The sequence below is a fragment of the Buteo buteo genome, chromosome 11 (genome assembly GCF_964188355.1).
Source record: "Buteo buteo chromosome 11, bButBut1.hap1.1, whole genome shotgun sequence".
Lineage (NCBI taxonomy): Eukaryota > Metazoa > Chordata > Aves > Accipitriformes > Accipitridae > Buteo > Buteo buteo.
The window spans coordinates 10562606-10577147 of NC_134181.1; the positions used below are offsets into that span (position 1 = coordinate 10562606).

Below are 14542 nucleotides of genomic sequence, written 5' to 3' on the forward strand. Positions count from 1 at the left end.
GGTCACCTTGCTCGGCGGGAGCCGGCGGAGGGGACAGCCGCTGCCCCCCGGCCGGCCTGGCCCTTCGGGAGGCGTTAGCGGTCTGCGGCGTTAAGGGCTTTTTGACTTCGGGCTTTTTAAGGCGCGCAGCGGGTGCCGCTGAAGAAAGTCAACGGTGGTGACGCTTTACAGTGTGTTCGGAACTCGGAGTTAATCCTTCGAGATACGTGAAGCAGTTCACGCTGCTCAGAACTACGCTTTCAAGCTGTTGCGATACTGTACCCGCGGTAGTTCGAAGGCTGGAAGCCTTCAGCGTATTCTTCCGTGAGTGCTAGAAGCGTTTTAAAAAGCGTAATTCTAAACAGCGATGTTTTCCCAGTAAATGGTTAGTTTTGACAGGCTCCGAGTCACTTTTTGGAGACACTTTTTCACTTGCTGTGTCACCACCAATAAGGAGAAATTGCAACATAATCTGGCAAGTACAGGTGTATCAAATGTAGCTGAAGTTTGGGGTTTTTTTAACATGGAGACAGACAGACTGCTGTGTACCACAAACCAAGCTGAAATTCAAGTGTTCAGTGTTGCATCCCGTGATCTGCCATCTTTATCAGCCAGAGCCCCACTCTTGTTCTTGTCACTGTCAGTCTACGCCGTTTTCTCTTCTTTCACATTACTAGTACAGGGCTTCCACGTGTATTAATTCTTCTAGCATCTTACTCTGGCCTCCAGGAAACTTTCTTACCACTACAGTTTTTCTATTTTCCATGAACACTGCAGATTACCAACCTTGTGATTTCCTTTCCAGTTACCTTTGTGTTTTGCTTAATCTCTCCCTTTGAATTCTCTTGAAGCCCCTTTAATCCTTCTTTTAGAGGGTGCTGCCCAGTACCACGTGATTTTTAATGTCAAGAGATTTTTCTTCTTTTCTTTCGCCTCTGTATAAATACACCCGAAGAAGTAGGGCCAAAGAGACAGACTCAGAGAGCAGACCAGGAACACTGGATGGAGAAAGAGTCCAGGGGGTTATCTACCATTACAGTCATTGCTTGGTTAACTGGACACATTGCTGACAGCACGCAGCCAATGGAAGACTTTTCACAGCTCCTCTGGTACACCCTGGTGCTGAAAGAAGCCAATATTCTCAAGCAAGATGAAGAGTTAGAAGACATGCTTAAGAAAACAAAAACATTGCCCTTTGATGAAGGGCAAATGGCAGGAAAAGAAAAAAAAAGAAAAGAAAACATGAGCGAGGTATGGAGAAGGATGGAAACTCTGTTGCTTGGGTCACATGAAACTAGCCTAACAATATGAAATCATAAATGTAAGGGGAAGATCCTGCATTGGCACGGGGCTGGCCATGATGGACTAATAGGTTTTTACGGTCTCTTATTTCAGTTCCTGCATAACTCTGGGGAAATCACAAGTCTCACAAAGCTCCTTTTCTTGCAGGAAATGTCATGGGTAGGTGGTTGCCGCTTCGGCGAGCTTCTTCGGATTCTTTTTAACTTAAGGCTCCATAGCTGTTTCAGGAACACAGCATTTCCACATTTAACTACAGAGTCATTTAACCTTTGTTTTGAGGGACTGCTGTGGCAGTTCTAGAGAACTATCCTGAGCAAAATAATAAAAATATTTTTGAAACATCCAGTGAAGATTATTTCGACGGATCTTTTGCAGTTCTAAGCAGAACAACAGTATGTTGAAGGAGAATCAAAAGGTGGTATTGCAGAAGGCAAATGAAGGACAAAGGGAGAGATGGTTGAGTGAGTTAAGAAAAAGGCTAGGCAATAAAAGGTCTTGATGCTAGTTTTTGGCGTAGCCACTGCCTCCTGCACAGCTTTGGGCAAACACCTTAATAGCTTAGTTGTTCTATAAAGTGGAGGACGCAAAGTTTAAATGCATTTAAAATCATCAGAGCATTTTGAGAATGCTGCGAAGTATAGACACACCGAGAACCCTCTGTTCTTCAGTGAGATAATTGCTTAGGTAGCGAAAGCACAGTCCGTGTTGTCTCTGCTCTATCCAAAGTGTTATTTGAACAATTGTGAGGCATGTTTTCAGGGAGCGTGTTGACAGTGTCACTGACTGCGGTTTCGCAGACATTCCAGGCAGCTCCTAGGGCAGCGGGGTATCAGCATTGCCGTCCATAGCCATGGTGCCCCTTTCGGCACCACGGTCTGTACAGCTAGCGTCCCCCTTGCTATGAATGGCATGGTGCCAATACCAAGCCATACTGGGGGATTTTCTGGCGTCCTCCTGGACGGGTGGGTGGGCTGGACAGACTTGGCAAGGGCTTGTGAGCTTGCTGCCAACATTTAACAAAGGAATCCTTTACACACATTCTTGCCCGATACGGCACCTTTTCAGCCTGCTCTGTAGCAGTTGAAGGAAAAAAATGTCTACGTTTAATATGTAAATAAAAGTATTGATCCAGTAAAAAGGTCATTGCATTCATCCGAGGCAGATCACGTTGCTTTCAGATAACTTTGTTTTTCCAAGTTCATAAGCTTTTCAAGCACAGCCTGACATTTCATTGTGTGGCTGCATACCAAGACTAGGAAAATGGGGAACCAGGTCAATGATCAGCACTCAAGACACCACTGTAGTATCAAGCTAATCAGATCATGCAATTCATCAGAGAGAACTTCATAACCAGATAAAATATGACTGCATAGTGAAATCAAGGAAGAAATAGCACAGAGGGGAGGAAATCCAAGTATGCTATTCATAGACACTACAATTATATGATCAAAGATCTGTATTTTTACAGAACAGTTAAGCCAGCTTTGAGAGAATTAAAAATTCCCCATCAGAAAGAATCTCCAGGACAGTGGTGATAAATTAAAACCAACTGGTGATTTAGGTATAAAAAGCAGTGGAAAGAGAATACTAAATATTATCACTGATCAAACTGAACAGAACAACCCTCATCTCTCAAATTTCATCTCGGCTATTCATACAGCCTTTAATAAACTTTTGAACTTTTTGTGGGTTCATTTCATTAAGCACATGTAAGTTTTATTTTCAAGATTAAAGAGTGTGATTCTATTGCAACTGAATAGGAATATCAACTTAAAACCAGATTTTTAAAGCTGGATTTATGTAGTTTTAACACACTTAAAAGCATTTTAATGTTTATACATAAAATTTGGTAGATCTGAATGGTGCTTATTATGAATGGCACTAAATATAGTTAAGAGCGCAAAAGGAATTAGAATACTGACAGGAAAGTTACATCTGTGCAAGTACCTGAAAAGAGCTGAGAGGTTCTTTAAGAAAATGCTCCAGTATTTCCACATGACCTACCAAAGGGAAGGAGCACTGGTATGCTGCCAAATTCCAAGAGAGCTGAGCAGTGATTAGAGTTTAACTCTGGCATCAGAGAGGAGGCTTTTTTCCCCTTGAATTTCTCAATGTAAAAAATGCTGGAGCTTTCGCTCAACTTTTCAGTTGGGGAAAAAAAAACAAAACCGCACCCCACCGTAAAAAGCTAATAAAGAACTTTAGGAAAACATCTGGTAGTTTTAAGTGCCTTAGTTCAGTAAATTGTCCATTTTCAATGGGAATGTGGCATGCACGCTTTGATTCTGTAGCCATGAGTGGCACGGGAAGCAGGCAAATAGTTTTGCTGAGTCAGAGTTAGGAATTAATACATCAGGAATAAGCTGCAAGTTCTGACACAGCCTTTAAGGAGAAGGAAAATTGGACAGAATGGTGGCGAGTCATGCAGTCAGTTATCTCTAACTGGTAGAGGATAACTGCTGCTGAACGGTACAATTCCTACTTCACCATGTCCAACCACAGCTGAAATAGCACTGCGCAACCTCCCAGGGTAAGACCACTCAGCATAAAGGCACCTCAGGAACAATAATGAGAACTGAATTCCTCAGCTAGGAGTCAAAGCACAGTCATGTCAACTGAGGAAAGTACCAAGAGAAGCAGAAAGGACAGAAAGAAACTAATTTGAAGGACAACCTATAAAAGCTTCTTCCACTGAATATCCAGAAAAGTTTCACAGGCGGACAGCATAGTGCCCACTTCTCAAATCTGACACTTTGGTCAGGGTACTCAAGGCACATACTGACACAGCACAGCGAGTGACTCTCTTGGCTTTTCATATGGTTGAAAAAGTGCAGCTCTAGTAACAGGAAGTGTTAGTGAATGCTATTCCTGTCCTGCAGCTATGCTATAACATTAGCTTATGCATCCTTTCAACACCTTCACCTGTATTCCAGCCCTTATGCTTTGGCAAATGAACAGAGCAGCCCTGGAAGGCCCTACAGGCCTTGTACGCTTGTGCGACAGGTTCCTCCAACACGCGCACCATGGGGCAGCCATCAGGTCTCACAGCTGTGACCAGAAGGCAGCGGTGGCTGGAAGTCACCACAGGACCTGTCCCAGAGAGCTGTACAGGGTTGGCTTCACCTTCAAGGGGATGGGTAAAAGTGTCACTCCTGGAATTCCACCATCACCATCAGGAAACACCATTTCCCCTTCAAAACCAAACCAACCAAAAGAAAAAATCCCCCAAAAAACAAAACCAAGAAAGGTAACACTGCCAATAAAATTAGTTAGACCCTTACTTTCCAGACTTACGAACATGACTTTATATGCTATTAACAATAAGCCATTCACAGAGCAACGTTATGTTTTTGGGTTTTTTTAACTCCAGGATTAGATTGACATCTCCTTCAGTATTGTCTACTGCTCCAAGTTGTTTTTTTTTCCCCTTGCCTTCATCACTGATGAAGCAGTCACTGACTCCTTTCACCTCCAAAAACTTTTAAGGACATCTGTAATCTGCAAGTGCCAGAGAGGGGTTACCTTGCAGCCACAGCTGGGCTGAAGGGCAGCAGACATTCTACATAGCAGAGAGGTGAAATTAATTTCCATAAAAAATAGAAGCAAAACCTCATATTCTTAAGAAAAGTGCCAGCAGACCTTTAATGGTGCTGGGAACCAGCCAAGACTGTGGGTTGTATTTCTTTTGCAAGAATCCTGTATTATGAAGCACACTGAAAAATATGCAGAGAGACTGACAGCAGTGTTTATTTTATTCATGGCACTACATTTATTCAGGGAACAGAGGGGAAAAAAAGCCCTGAACCGAGAAAAAAGGTAGTTGTCTTCCAATAATACCATAAAAACACACAGGCCTAGAACAGAAGGTCAGAAAACACTAGTTCCCTCTGACTGCGTGGGCATGGTCATGCTGCCCCACAATATCCAGTATTTTTATAGCAAGAGATGGAACATGTAGGGTACAGCAGGCCTTTGGAGGGAAAGAGCTGATTTTTATTTTTTGAGGAGGTGGGAAGCTGAAGGGGAGGATGAAAAAAATTGTATAAACCATGTTTTATAAGCAAAGTTTTAAAGGTCCCTTAGCAGGCTTTAAAAAAAAAAAGAAAGATGAAGTACACTCACTACATTCTTTCTTTCCACGGATGAAATGGGCCAGCGAAAACAACTGACCTCAACTGTTTTAAATCTGTGTTTGTTGTTACGTAACCAAACCAATCAGTCCCCTGCACTTCTGGTGGGGAATTGCAAATGTTAAAAAAGCTAATTTTTTAATTATCCTTTTAAATTTGTTTTACTTACAGCTGAACTACCATTTATTGCTAACATCAGCTAACATGACAACAATTCAAAGAATATTCCTTTTTTTTAACAGCACTTAATTCCTCCATGTGACAAAACTTTGTATTCAGCTAATTTGGCTCATTCCCTTGCATAGTATTTCTTTAGTTACATGGGTCTACATGCAAGGGAAAGTTTTGGGTTGGTTTTTTTTTTTTTTTCTTTCTTTCTTTTTTTAAACAGGAAAAATAATTTCAAGTCTTCCATCACTGGCTATAAACTCAAGGCAGGCACATGGCCCCAACTCTACAAAGCCATACACAGTGGAACTAATAAATCCTGATTCCTTGCAGACTTATGTCTTCTCTTCCTACCTTCCCCACCTCACCCCTCCCACTGAGCCCAATGACCCAGCACCCTCCCGAGGGTCCCTTTTCACACACAGCAGGCTTAGCTCCTATTTATGTCCTCGAACTACTGCTTGAGCAAAGGAAGCAAGTGCTATGCCAGGTTCCATGTGTGCAGACCGACTGATTTTTGTTTGGCCTGTCTCGCCTGTGAACTAGCCAAACTTACTTGGCAATCCCTACCTAAGCAGAGGAAATCTTTGGATTTATCGTCTCCACCAAGCCACTAATTTTCATGCAACTGGTATTAAGTCAGCTATCTGCGAGATCTTTCTTGTTACTGAAGTTGGCCGAATAATTTAAGTTATTTTTGAGGAGGGGGTAGAATAGGGCAGAGCACAAATGCAAAAGCAGAAGAAACCAGACTAAAAATATTTTAAATATGACAGCATTCTCTTAATAGTTGTGTCGTACTTCTGTTCAGCTAACAGGTGACTTGGAGGGATTTTGACAGGCTTTTGCTAAATTTGAATTATTTCAGATCCTGCCAATTTCACTGGCAATTTCTCAGCCCAGCAAAACAACATTGCAAAGTATCAGTCAAAACATCCTAATACAGCAAGTTAAACAGTTGCTAATTATAGTTGCCTACTGACAATCCAGTACCTTTCTGGGGCATGCATGCTTTTCCCAGGAAAATAAACCTGTGTGTAACAGTTCAGGTTTATAACATAAACAAATTTCAGTATTAATTCAGTAACCCCAATCTCTTACATATATCAAAGGCTAATATATCACTTGCTTGTTTCAAAACCAGCCCATTACAACAGGAACTAACAGTTATTACCAAAGGATATTGTCAGCTGACAGCTGTTGAGTATTTGTGAGTTGAGTCACACAGTGAGATTACAGCACTCTCCTTACTGACCTCCACACCTAAGCTAGATAAATCCAGTTCTGGGTTTGTCTGGAAGTACCAAGAGCTCTCCCCCTAGCCTTTTGCCTTTGTTTTGGATTTAAGAGATTTTCTGTGCAGTCAGTGACTGATATTTAATAAAATGGAATTTTTTCCTACTTCTCCCTCTCTGCCTATGGGCACAGTAACTTAAGTCTTTCAGACCATCTGAAAATTTTGAACATCTTCACTTTCTAATAATCTCCAAAGCATAGTCAGTATACCAAGTCCTTCATGGATTATCATTTGATTCCTCTGGAAAAGAGAATTTGATAGTACTTAGTGATTTATTATCAATGTTTTTATCATCCAATCACAGCAAGTAACATTCACCTCCACCTTTATCCTACCATTTAAGACATACATGATCAGTATGGTCATTTAAACTTGAGCGCTACATTCAAGTTTGCTCTGTAACCAGAATGCGTGTCAAGTCTGTGTTCAGATACGTACTTTAATTACTGGACCTCTGCCTAGGTATATATCACCCTCCCACAACACGTGCCCACCATTCCTATTTGCACTGTGACCATGTTGTGAATTTGCTGTACCTGGCTTGGGCTTTTACCACCAGCTCAGATTGCCTTGCAGGACAGTCAAAAGGCTGGTGTCAGACCAAAAACTTGGCTGGGCTCTTTCACAGAGGGAAATGGGCAACACAGGGCAAGACAAAAATGGTAGCCAGTCACTTGGGCCAACACCTGCAAGTCATACAGTACTCTGTCCTCTAGTTCCTCAGACTGTAAGTCCAGGGAACAATACGTAAAGTTGATCTCATCCAAGCCTCAGTAGCCATCTCCATCCATCACCTGTTCAGTGGTCTTATTTGGTCTGTTCTGTCAATCAACTCAATTGTAGTGCTGTAATTTCATTCCCTCTCTAAAAGGAAAGTCCCTGGTTTTTGGAATGCTGTCGATCTGGTAAGATGAGTGCCAGAGATTTACAACTGCATGTTTCCTTTTCTGAAGAACTTCCATATTTTACTGCACATTCTTGCAAATATTCGTGCAAAACTACTCCTAGCACCTTTTAGTTGCAACCACCTTTCTGGCATATTTTGAAGGATTTTTTTTTGTTTTTAAGCATTTGGCAATTCTGAGACAAGGATGACATTTTTACATGCATCATAAAGCTACACTGTTAAATACAAACAAGTACCAATAGTTTCATTAGTGAACAGTCATACTGAAAAATCAAACACTTTAGAAGGCAGCTTGTGCAACCTAATTCAGCTTGCTTGTACACAGATACAACTGTTTTCTTTTAGTGCTGGACATGGCTATTTCAGCTTTTGTTCTGAAAGAAACGAACAAGAGTGTCTTAATTAAGACAACTCAAAAATAGAAAGAAAAAAGCTTAACCCATATTAACAAAATTCTTAGAACTGAAGGAAACTGCTTTTGTTTGGGAAAAATGTAGCAATTTACTCTTTGAAAGATATTTAGCCTAAATAAAAAAAAAATAAATCTGCCAAACAAGAACTATTAAGGGAACATCACAAGCAATGTCTATAGCATCTTGCAATGGCACATTAAGCAGCATTACCTACAGGCATTGATCCCAAGTCTGCCACCTTCTGGACTTGGAACATTTAATCTCCAGAAACCTTCAGGAAAACATAATTATAATTAATTGTCAGGGAGAGTGGAGTCAAGGATCTTTTTCTTCAGATAAAAAGTTACAACTAGCAATGTTGATTCTGCCACACAGAAAGTCTGCAAACAAAGGCAACAGAGAAAATTGTTTCCCTTGTTTACAACATTATCTTACAGACCTCTTGCATGTAAATATTAGCGTGGTTTCAATATAACCCCTCTAGTAACTCCAAGTCTGTGACTATGAAGACCAGAACACAAACCAAAGCGATTACGTAGCTATTTCAGAGGGCAACAGTGGTCCATATCAACTTACACTGACAAGTCAAATCTTTTGCATCAGTCATTTCTAAACAGTGTCAGCACCATGCTCTTAGATGCACTGCTGTATTTGGCAAAAAAAAGTCTAAGGTGCTAATACTACTACTTTTTTTTTTTTTTAAGCCAGTTTAAAGCAGAATTAGGTGCCCTACACTTAAGATTTAGGGAGACGTGCATGATTTTGAAGCATTTTAACACATTTATACTACCGCTTGTAAAGCAGTTCGAGAAAATTAACTTCCTTGAGCTTTTTTTAAGCATTTGAATGTCAAGAGGCATTGATGTACACGTACAAGTCAGAGCTTACTTCATTTCACTTTTCCAGAGAACAGAAAGCGTGCTAGATCAGATTCTGCCCTCACCTGCACTTCTGCAACTCCCATTACATAGAATGTCTGTTTATAAACTACAGTTACATTTGTCTGCAGAAATCTCAGATGTTTGTCTCAGAACCATGTGGTGTCCCAAAGCGTTAGTTCAGACTGCAGGCTTTCTTAATTATTTGTGCTTACATTATCTTCTCCCTACAGTGGATCAGAGTAGTAGTAATTAATTATTATGAAGACTGTAGCAGAACAGGCTGGAAGTTTTATGTCAATGCTTCCTTGAAGGGGAAACTGAATTCCAGCAAAAGTGTGCTTTTGCTTATAAATGTATTATTTATTTTTTAAAAAGACCAAGTAACAGGAAAGTTTTGCTTTTGGTACTAAATATTCAATTTAGATATTCCATGCAGGTCTACATACAGACCCAGATAACTAGAGTCTTGTTTAGGTCATCAATAACAACCTAAGAATCTATAGCTTTGCCCTTGTATGTATTTGAACTACAAAGACTCAGAAACTGATGACTTCATTCAAGCAAAGGTTCTTATCTAAGAAGTTCATTCCCTAAAAAAATCCTGGCATGGCTGAAAAGCCAGAGGGGTTAACACCACCATCTGGAAGCGTACAGGCAGTGAAAGATTCATCTTGTAAGAGTAGCTTAGAGCCTCCAGCAAGATGTTTTCCACACCAGAACCTTATTATCCTTTTTTTTTTTTTCATTTGGAGATATTTTTCTTTCAAAAAAAACCAAATTACAGTTGAACCACAGCAAAATAAACATAAGTTACTAGGGTATTCTTCCACTTCAATCCACTGTTACGGTCTTTCTGAAGAAAGTCACTTTCAACTTCAGCACGTCTGAAGATGAACTCTTCATTTAGTTTCCTCCCAAATTAACATAATAGATAATTCTCTTCATATATTCAAAAAATATTTTCTAAATCCCATCTTAAAGGACTAAAATTAATTCTTTACATTAATGAACTCATTAAAACATAAAGCATGATGGCAATTCTAATATGATAATTGTTTCATGGCCTCATAAGGATTAACTTCTAGAGAAACTATGTATTTTAGAAACCAAAAGCTTAGTTGATCTGTATTTCAGAGGCAGAGTGACTCAAGAAACATTAACAACTAGAACTTCAATCTATGCAGGGGAATATATAGGCATCCAGTTAAAGTAACAATGAAGTAAACAAGTTGAATCCTAATTAAATCAGTCTACTCTTTCTATGCTTACTAGGAAGAACTTGTTACACCCACCAAAGGGACAAAACTTAGCTTTGCTGTCAGCAGAGAAGAGGCATTTGCATGACTCAAGCAGTTTACTCTTCCAGCTTCTCATAACCTGGATTTTAATCCTGCAAATTTAGGACCAGTGCTCTGCTTTGATACAGTATTCCACAAAATGTATTAGAAGGTATACATCTTAACCTGGGAAAATACACAACTGTTTCCCCATTCTCATGAAATATATTACTTTGCATCAAAACCAGTTCTGCTGACGTAACTGTTTATGTGTAAGCTATCACCAGCACACCTCTCTCTACAAACGTAGCTATAGCAATTTTGCTTTACTTACACAAGGTGCATGCTCTAAACTCCGGAGAGGAGTTGCATTAGCAAAGGCTGGTACAAGAACTCCCAAGAAGGAAGTTGTCATTAAGTTGTACACAACTGTACAAGCCAACTTACTTCTCCTGTTCACAGAACTCACTAATATTCTGCTCCCATAGAAACAGCTCTAGAAGGGGGATTTTAAAAACAACAAAAAAGCACAGCATAAAGCAGTCTGGATTCGTGTTTATTGAAGCCAGTTATTAAAGACGTCCTCATTTTGCCAGCACTAGAAAGCAAGATTCCACATGACTGCATACTGCACCTGGTTAAAGCCATACAACTGGACTAAGGTTTGTTTCATACATTTGCAGTCCTAATTGTAAGTTGGAAAGAAAAACCAATAAACTTAGTATACAGGACAGTGAACTTTCATTTACAGCACGTATATTGTTAAGTTCATGATGTACAGAGCAGTCACTTTCAACGTAGTTAAATTAAATAAAATACGAAATTCTGTTCAGTTTAAACAGTTTTTTTAAATGCCAATAAAAAAAGTGCAAACTTAAAATCAAGCAGCATAACCATAGCATTTTTATGGAGGGCCAATCTTTAAACTTTTCTAGTTGCTTCAAGTTGAATGCTGTCATCTTTTTTTTTTTTTCTTAGTTTAAACATGAACAGTAGGTGCAGTCACTATAATGCATATAAATATATAATAGTTTAAACAGTCTACCATACAAGTGTATCTGCAAATAAAATGAAGTTTCACTTGAAAATGTAAAGGCTGTTTGCAATTTGGCCTTTGGTTCCAATGCTTGAAGACACCAGAAGAACAACCGTGCAGCTCACCAAAGTGGACAGACTTTGGCAACCTCAGGGTGCTACATTACTTACAACTTTCTTTCAATAAACTAGGAGCATTCACTTGCAAGTAGAAACCAGAAATCTGTTTCTGTTTTGTCAGAAGCATCTTTCTGCAAAGCTAGTAAGTTATACATTATCAGTTTTGATCAATTTTAGCATAACATTTTTACAGAACTGGAAAGTACTTCAATTTTAAGTTTTAGCCATACTGCTAGAGAAAGTGCTTATCAGGTTAGATGACAAAAAAAACCCGCAGTTTCAGACTGAGGTTTTCAAGCTATATCCCATTATGATCACACACTTTTTAAATTTTCCTGTCGAGTTTTTGATGTTTTAGTCTCCAATCTCAATTCTCAGTGTCAGGAGGACAGTGTGTAATTACTTCTGCTGGTGTGGTAACTTGCAACTGGCAACCATTACACCAGGAAGTACATCCACATTACCCATCATCCATCTACAGTCTTAGTCTAACTGTTATCTAGACAACTGTATAACTTCAGGTCATACCGTTTATTAAAAAAAAAGTAAAAAAAAAGAGAAAAATATAGTATTTTCAACAAAAAAAACTGGCACAAATAACATACTCATGTTAATGTTTGTCAAAGAGGCAAGTAAATACTCTTAGCTTTCTAGATAATGTTTAGACAGATGTACAAGAACAGCCTCTTGATGTAACATAGGATTTGAAGTTAACATCCAGTACTGTGTTAGTGGTCAATCTAATTCTGTATATTTAAGTAACAATATATATTAGGGAAGTTATATCCAGACATCAGATTTAGTACAACAAGTTCATATCAATAAAAAGTAAACTCTGCATAATTCAAATTGTGGTTTTTCCCTTCAGCGTTAAGAGCACAGAATATGCTTGGTATTTTTAATTTATGGTAGTGTGTACATGTAAAACAAGCATACCGTATATAAAATCAAAGTGCCATTTCAATAACCATAGCAGTTTTTGTTTTTACAGAATGATGGTTTTATGTGACCATGGACAGAGCTCCATTAGAGCAACAGGGACAACCACAACCCATCTTTCCAAATGAAATGCTACATTAAAGAAAATACAAAACAAGTTATTGAGTATGTTCATCATGTACACATTCATACTTTTTAGGTTACCTTCAGAAGAACTGGGAGTTGGCTGCACCTGCAGCAGATGTGGTTGGAACTAAGGGCCTTGAAAGTTTTTTTTTTAAAAACCTCCATAGGTGTAAGGCAGGAATCAATTTTAGCTTGGTAGCTAATTTTTAGTTACAAAAAGTAAGGAAAAAAAATACTGAGAGTGTTCTGTAGCACATTTCATTATGGGAAAATGATACGTCACCCACCATTCTTCATAGGCTAGCCTCTTGGCATAAAAAAAGGCAGAAGCTATCAGGAAACAGGATTTAAAATTAAATACAAATCGCCAAACTACTGATTTTAAAATAAAACCAAACAGTGACTGTTTGTACTACAGTGCACAATAAGTTCAAGCACCTTCTAAAGACACATCACACAGTGCCAGGCACTTGGATCTAAACAACTTATAGTTTCTCCCTTTGTCAGCTACACCAGAAAGGGCATCCACACTCTTAGACTTTTTTAAAAACTAAAACAAGATTTATAACAAGAATAAATTCCCATGATGCTTAGTGTTTGGCCTGGAATTCTCCAATGTAAAGTAGTCTTTCTAAAACAGTGATTATTTACCCCATGTGAAACACAGGATTTAACAACATTGCTCCTCACCAGTCAATCCAACATTCTAGTTTCTCACTGTCTCAAATCTGTTTCCCTTTTTAGGGCTCCATTCCCTACCTAGGCTTCTTTCACCTAATTAATGCTCTGTTACACCACCACCACCACCACCTTTCCAAGAATATAATGCATTTGCAAACATACAAGTAGCCAATTCCAGTAACTCTGAAAGAGGATTTCATTTCTCTTTCTTGCCTTGTGTGCAGTCAGTAGTAGTATTTTAGTACGAAGTCTCCATTTTGCTTCTCTGTGTTCTTCACAACAGGAAATGCAGCTGCACCTGCTTACCTCCAAAACCAAAAGAATTGCCCTATATAAACTCTAAATGGTTATCTTATACAGAGGGATTTTATATGCAAACTTCCTGAATGTGCACTTTTTGCTGGGACAAGGCAATGATGTAGTAAGCTCATTTCCCCTGCCCCAAGAAAACTGATAGCATCTGCCATAGCAGAAAATTCCTGGTCTTATCAGATCAATATACATAGTTATTTGGTCATTTACATATGCATTTTTTTTATGCGCTATCAAGCTTCATTCTCTGTTGGAGGAGAGTTTGTTGTTACCATAGAGTCTGGCTTGCGAGTCATCCTATCCAATTCCTCTTGAACATTTGTCAAAACCGTTTTTTGTCCTAAAACGAAAAAGGACAAGGTTAAAGCAATCTCATTTCAATGAAATTTTTTAACCAATGAGTACAAGTATTCATAAAATCACTTTTATATGACAATATTTCTTTAATTTCTCATTATTTTGCCACCTACCCAAGAACACAGGGCCTGACACAATACAAGGCAACGTCTATGTAAGGACTGATAAATACTAAGGCTTGATTCACTTTAAAGAGATGAAATGCTGAATTATACAGCAGCATAAAGCACAAAAACGTCTGTGATATATTTTACAGCAACTAACATTTTAAGAACAACCACATTTAGAATTTTCTATAAAAATCAACTGTACAGAATTCCATTATTAGTATTGATAGCAAGGACTCTATTTAAACCCAGATTTTAACCACAAGTTTTCCAAGGTATGTAGGACACCTGCTACAAAAATCGCATTTGTTTGGTCACACTTAAACTTGCTGTGTTTTAATATTAAACAACTAGCAGGAAGAACTCTTTTATGTCTGCAGACAATGTTTCCCTTAAAAAAAAGGGGACATGAATTGCATATTCATGTAATATCTCAGAGCAGTCATTTCAAAGGACTTCTTCAATTGGAAACAGACACACTGAAGAATTTCATGGAAAGGCGTATCTTACA

General features: G+C 38.9%; 1 protein-coding gene across 1 annotated transcript in view; it reads right to left on the reverse strand.

The window, feature by feature from the left end:
* Positions 1–10893: 10893 nt before the first annotated feature.
* The window catches only part of DYNC1LI2 (dynein cytoplasmic 1 light intermediate chain 2), a 28565-nt gene continuing 24916 nt past the window's right edge, over positions 10894–14542 (reverse strand). The window contains exon 13 of the mRNA XM_075040000.1: positions 10894–13907. Within this exon, the coding sequence (XP_074896101.1) occupies positions 13801–13907 (107 nt within the window). The 3' untranslated portion in view covers positions 10894–13800. The remainder of the gene's footprint in view (positions 13908–14542) is intronic.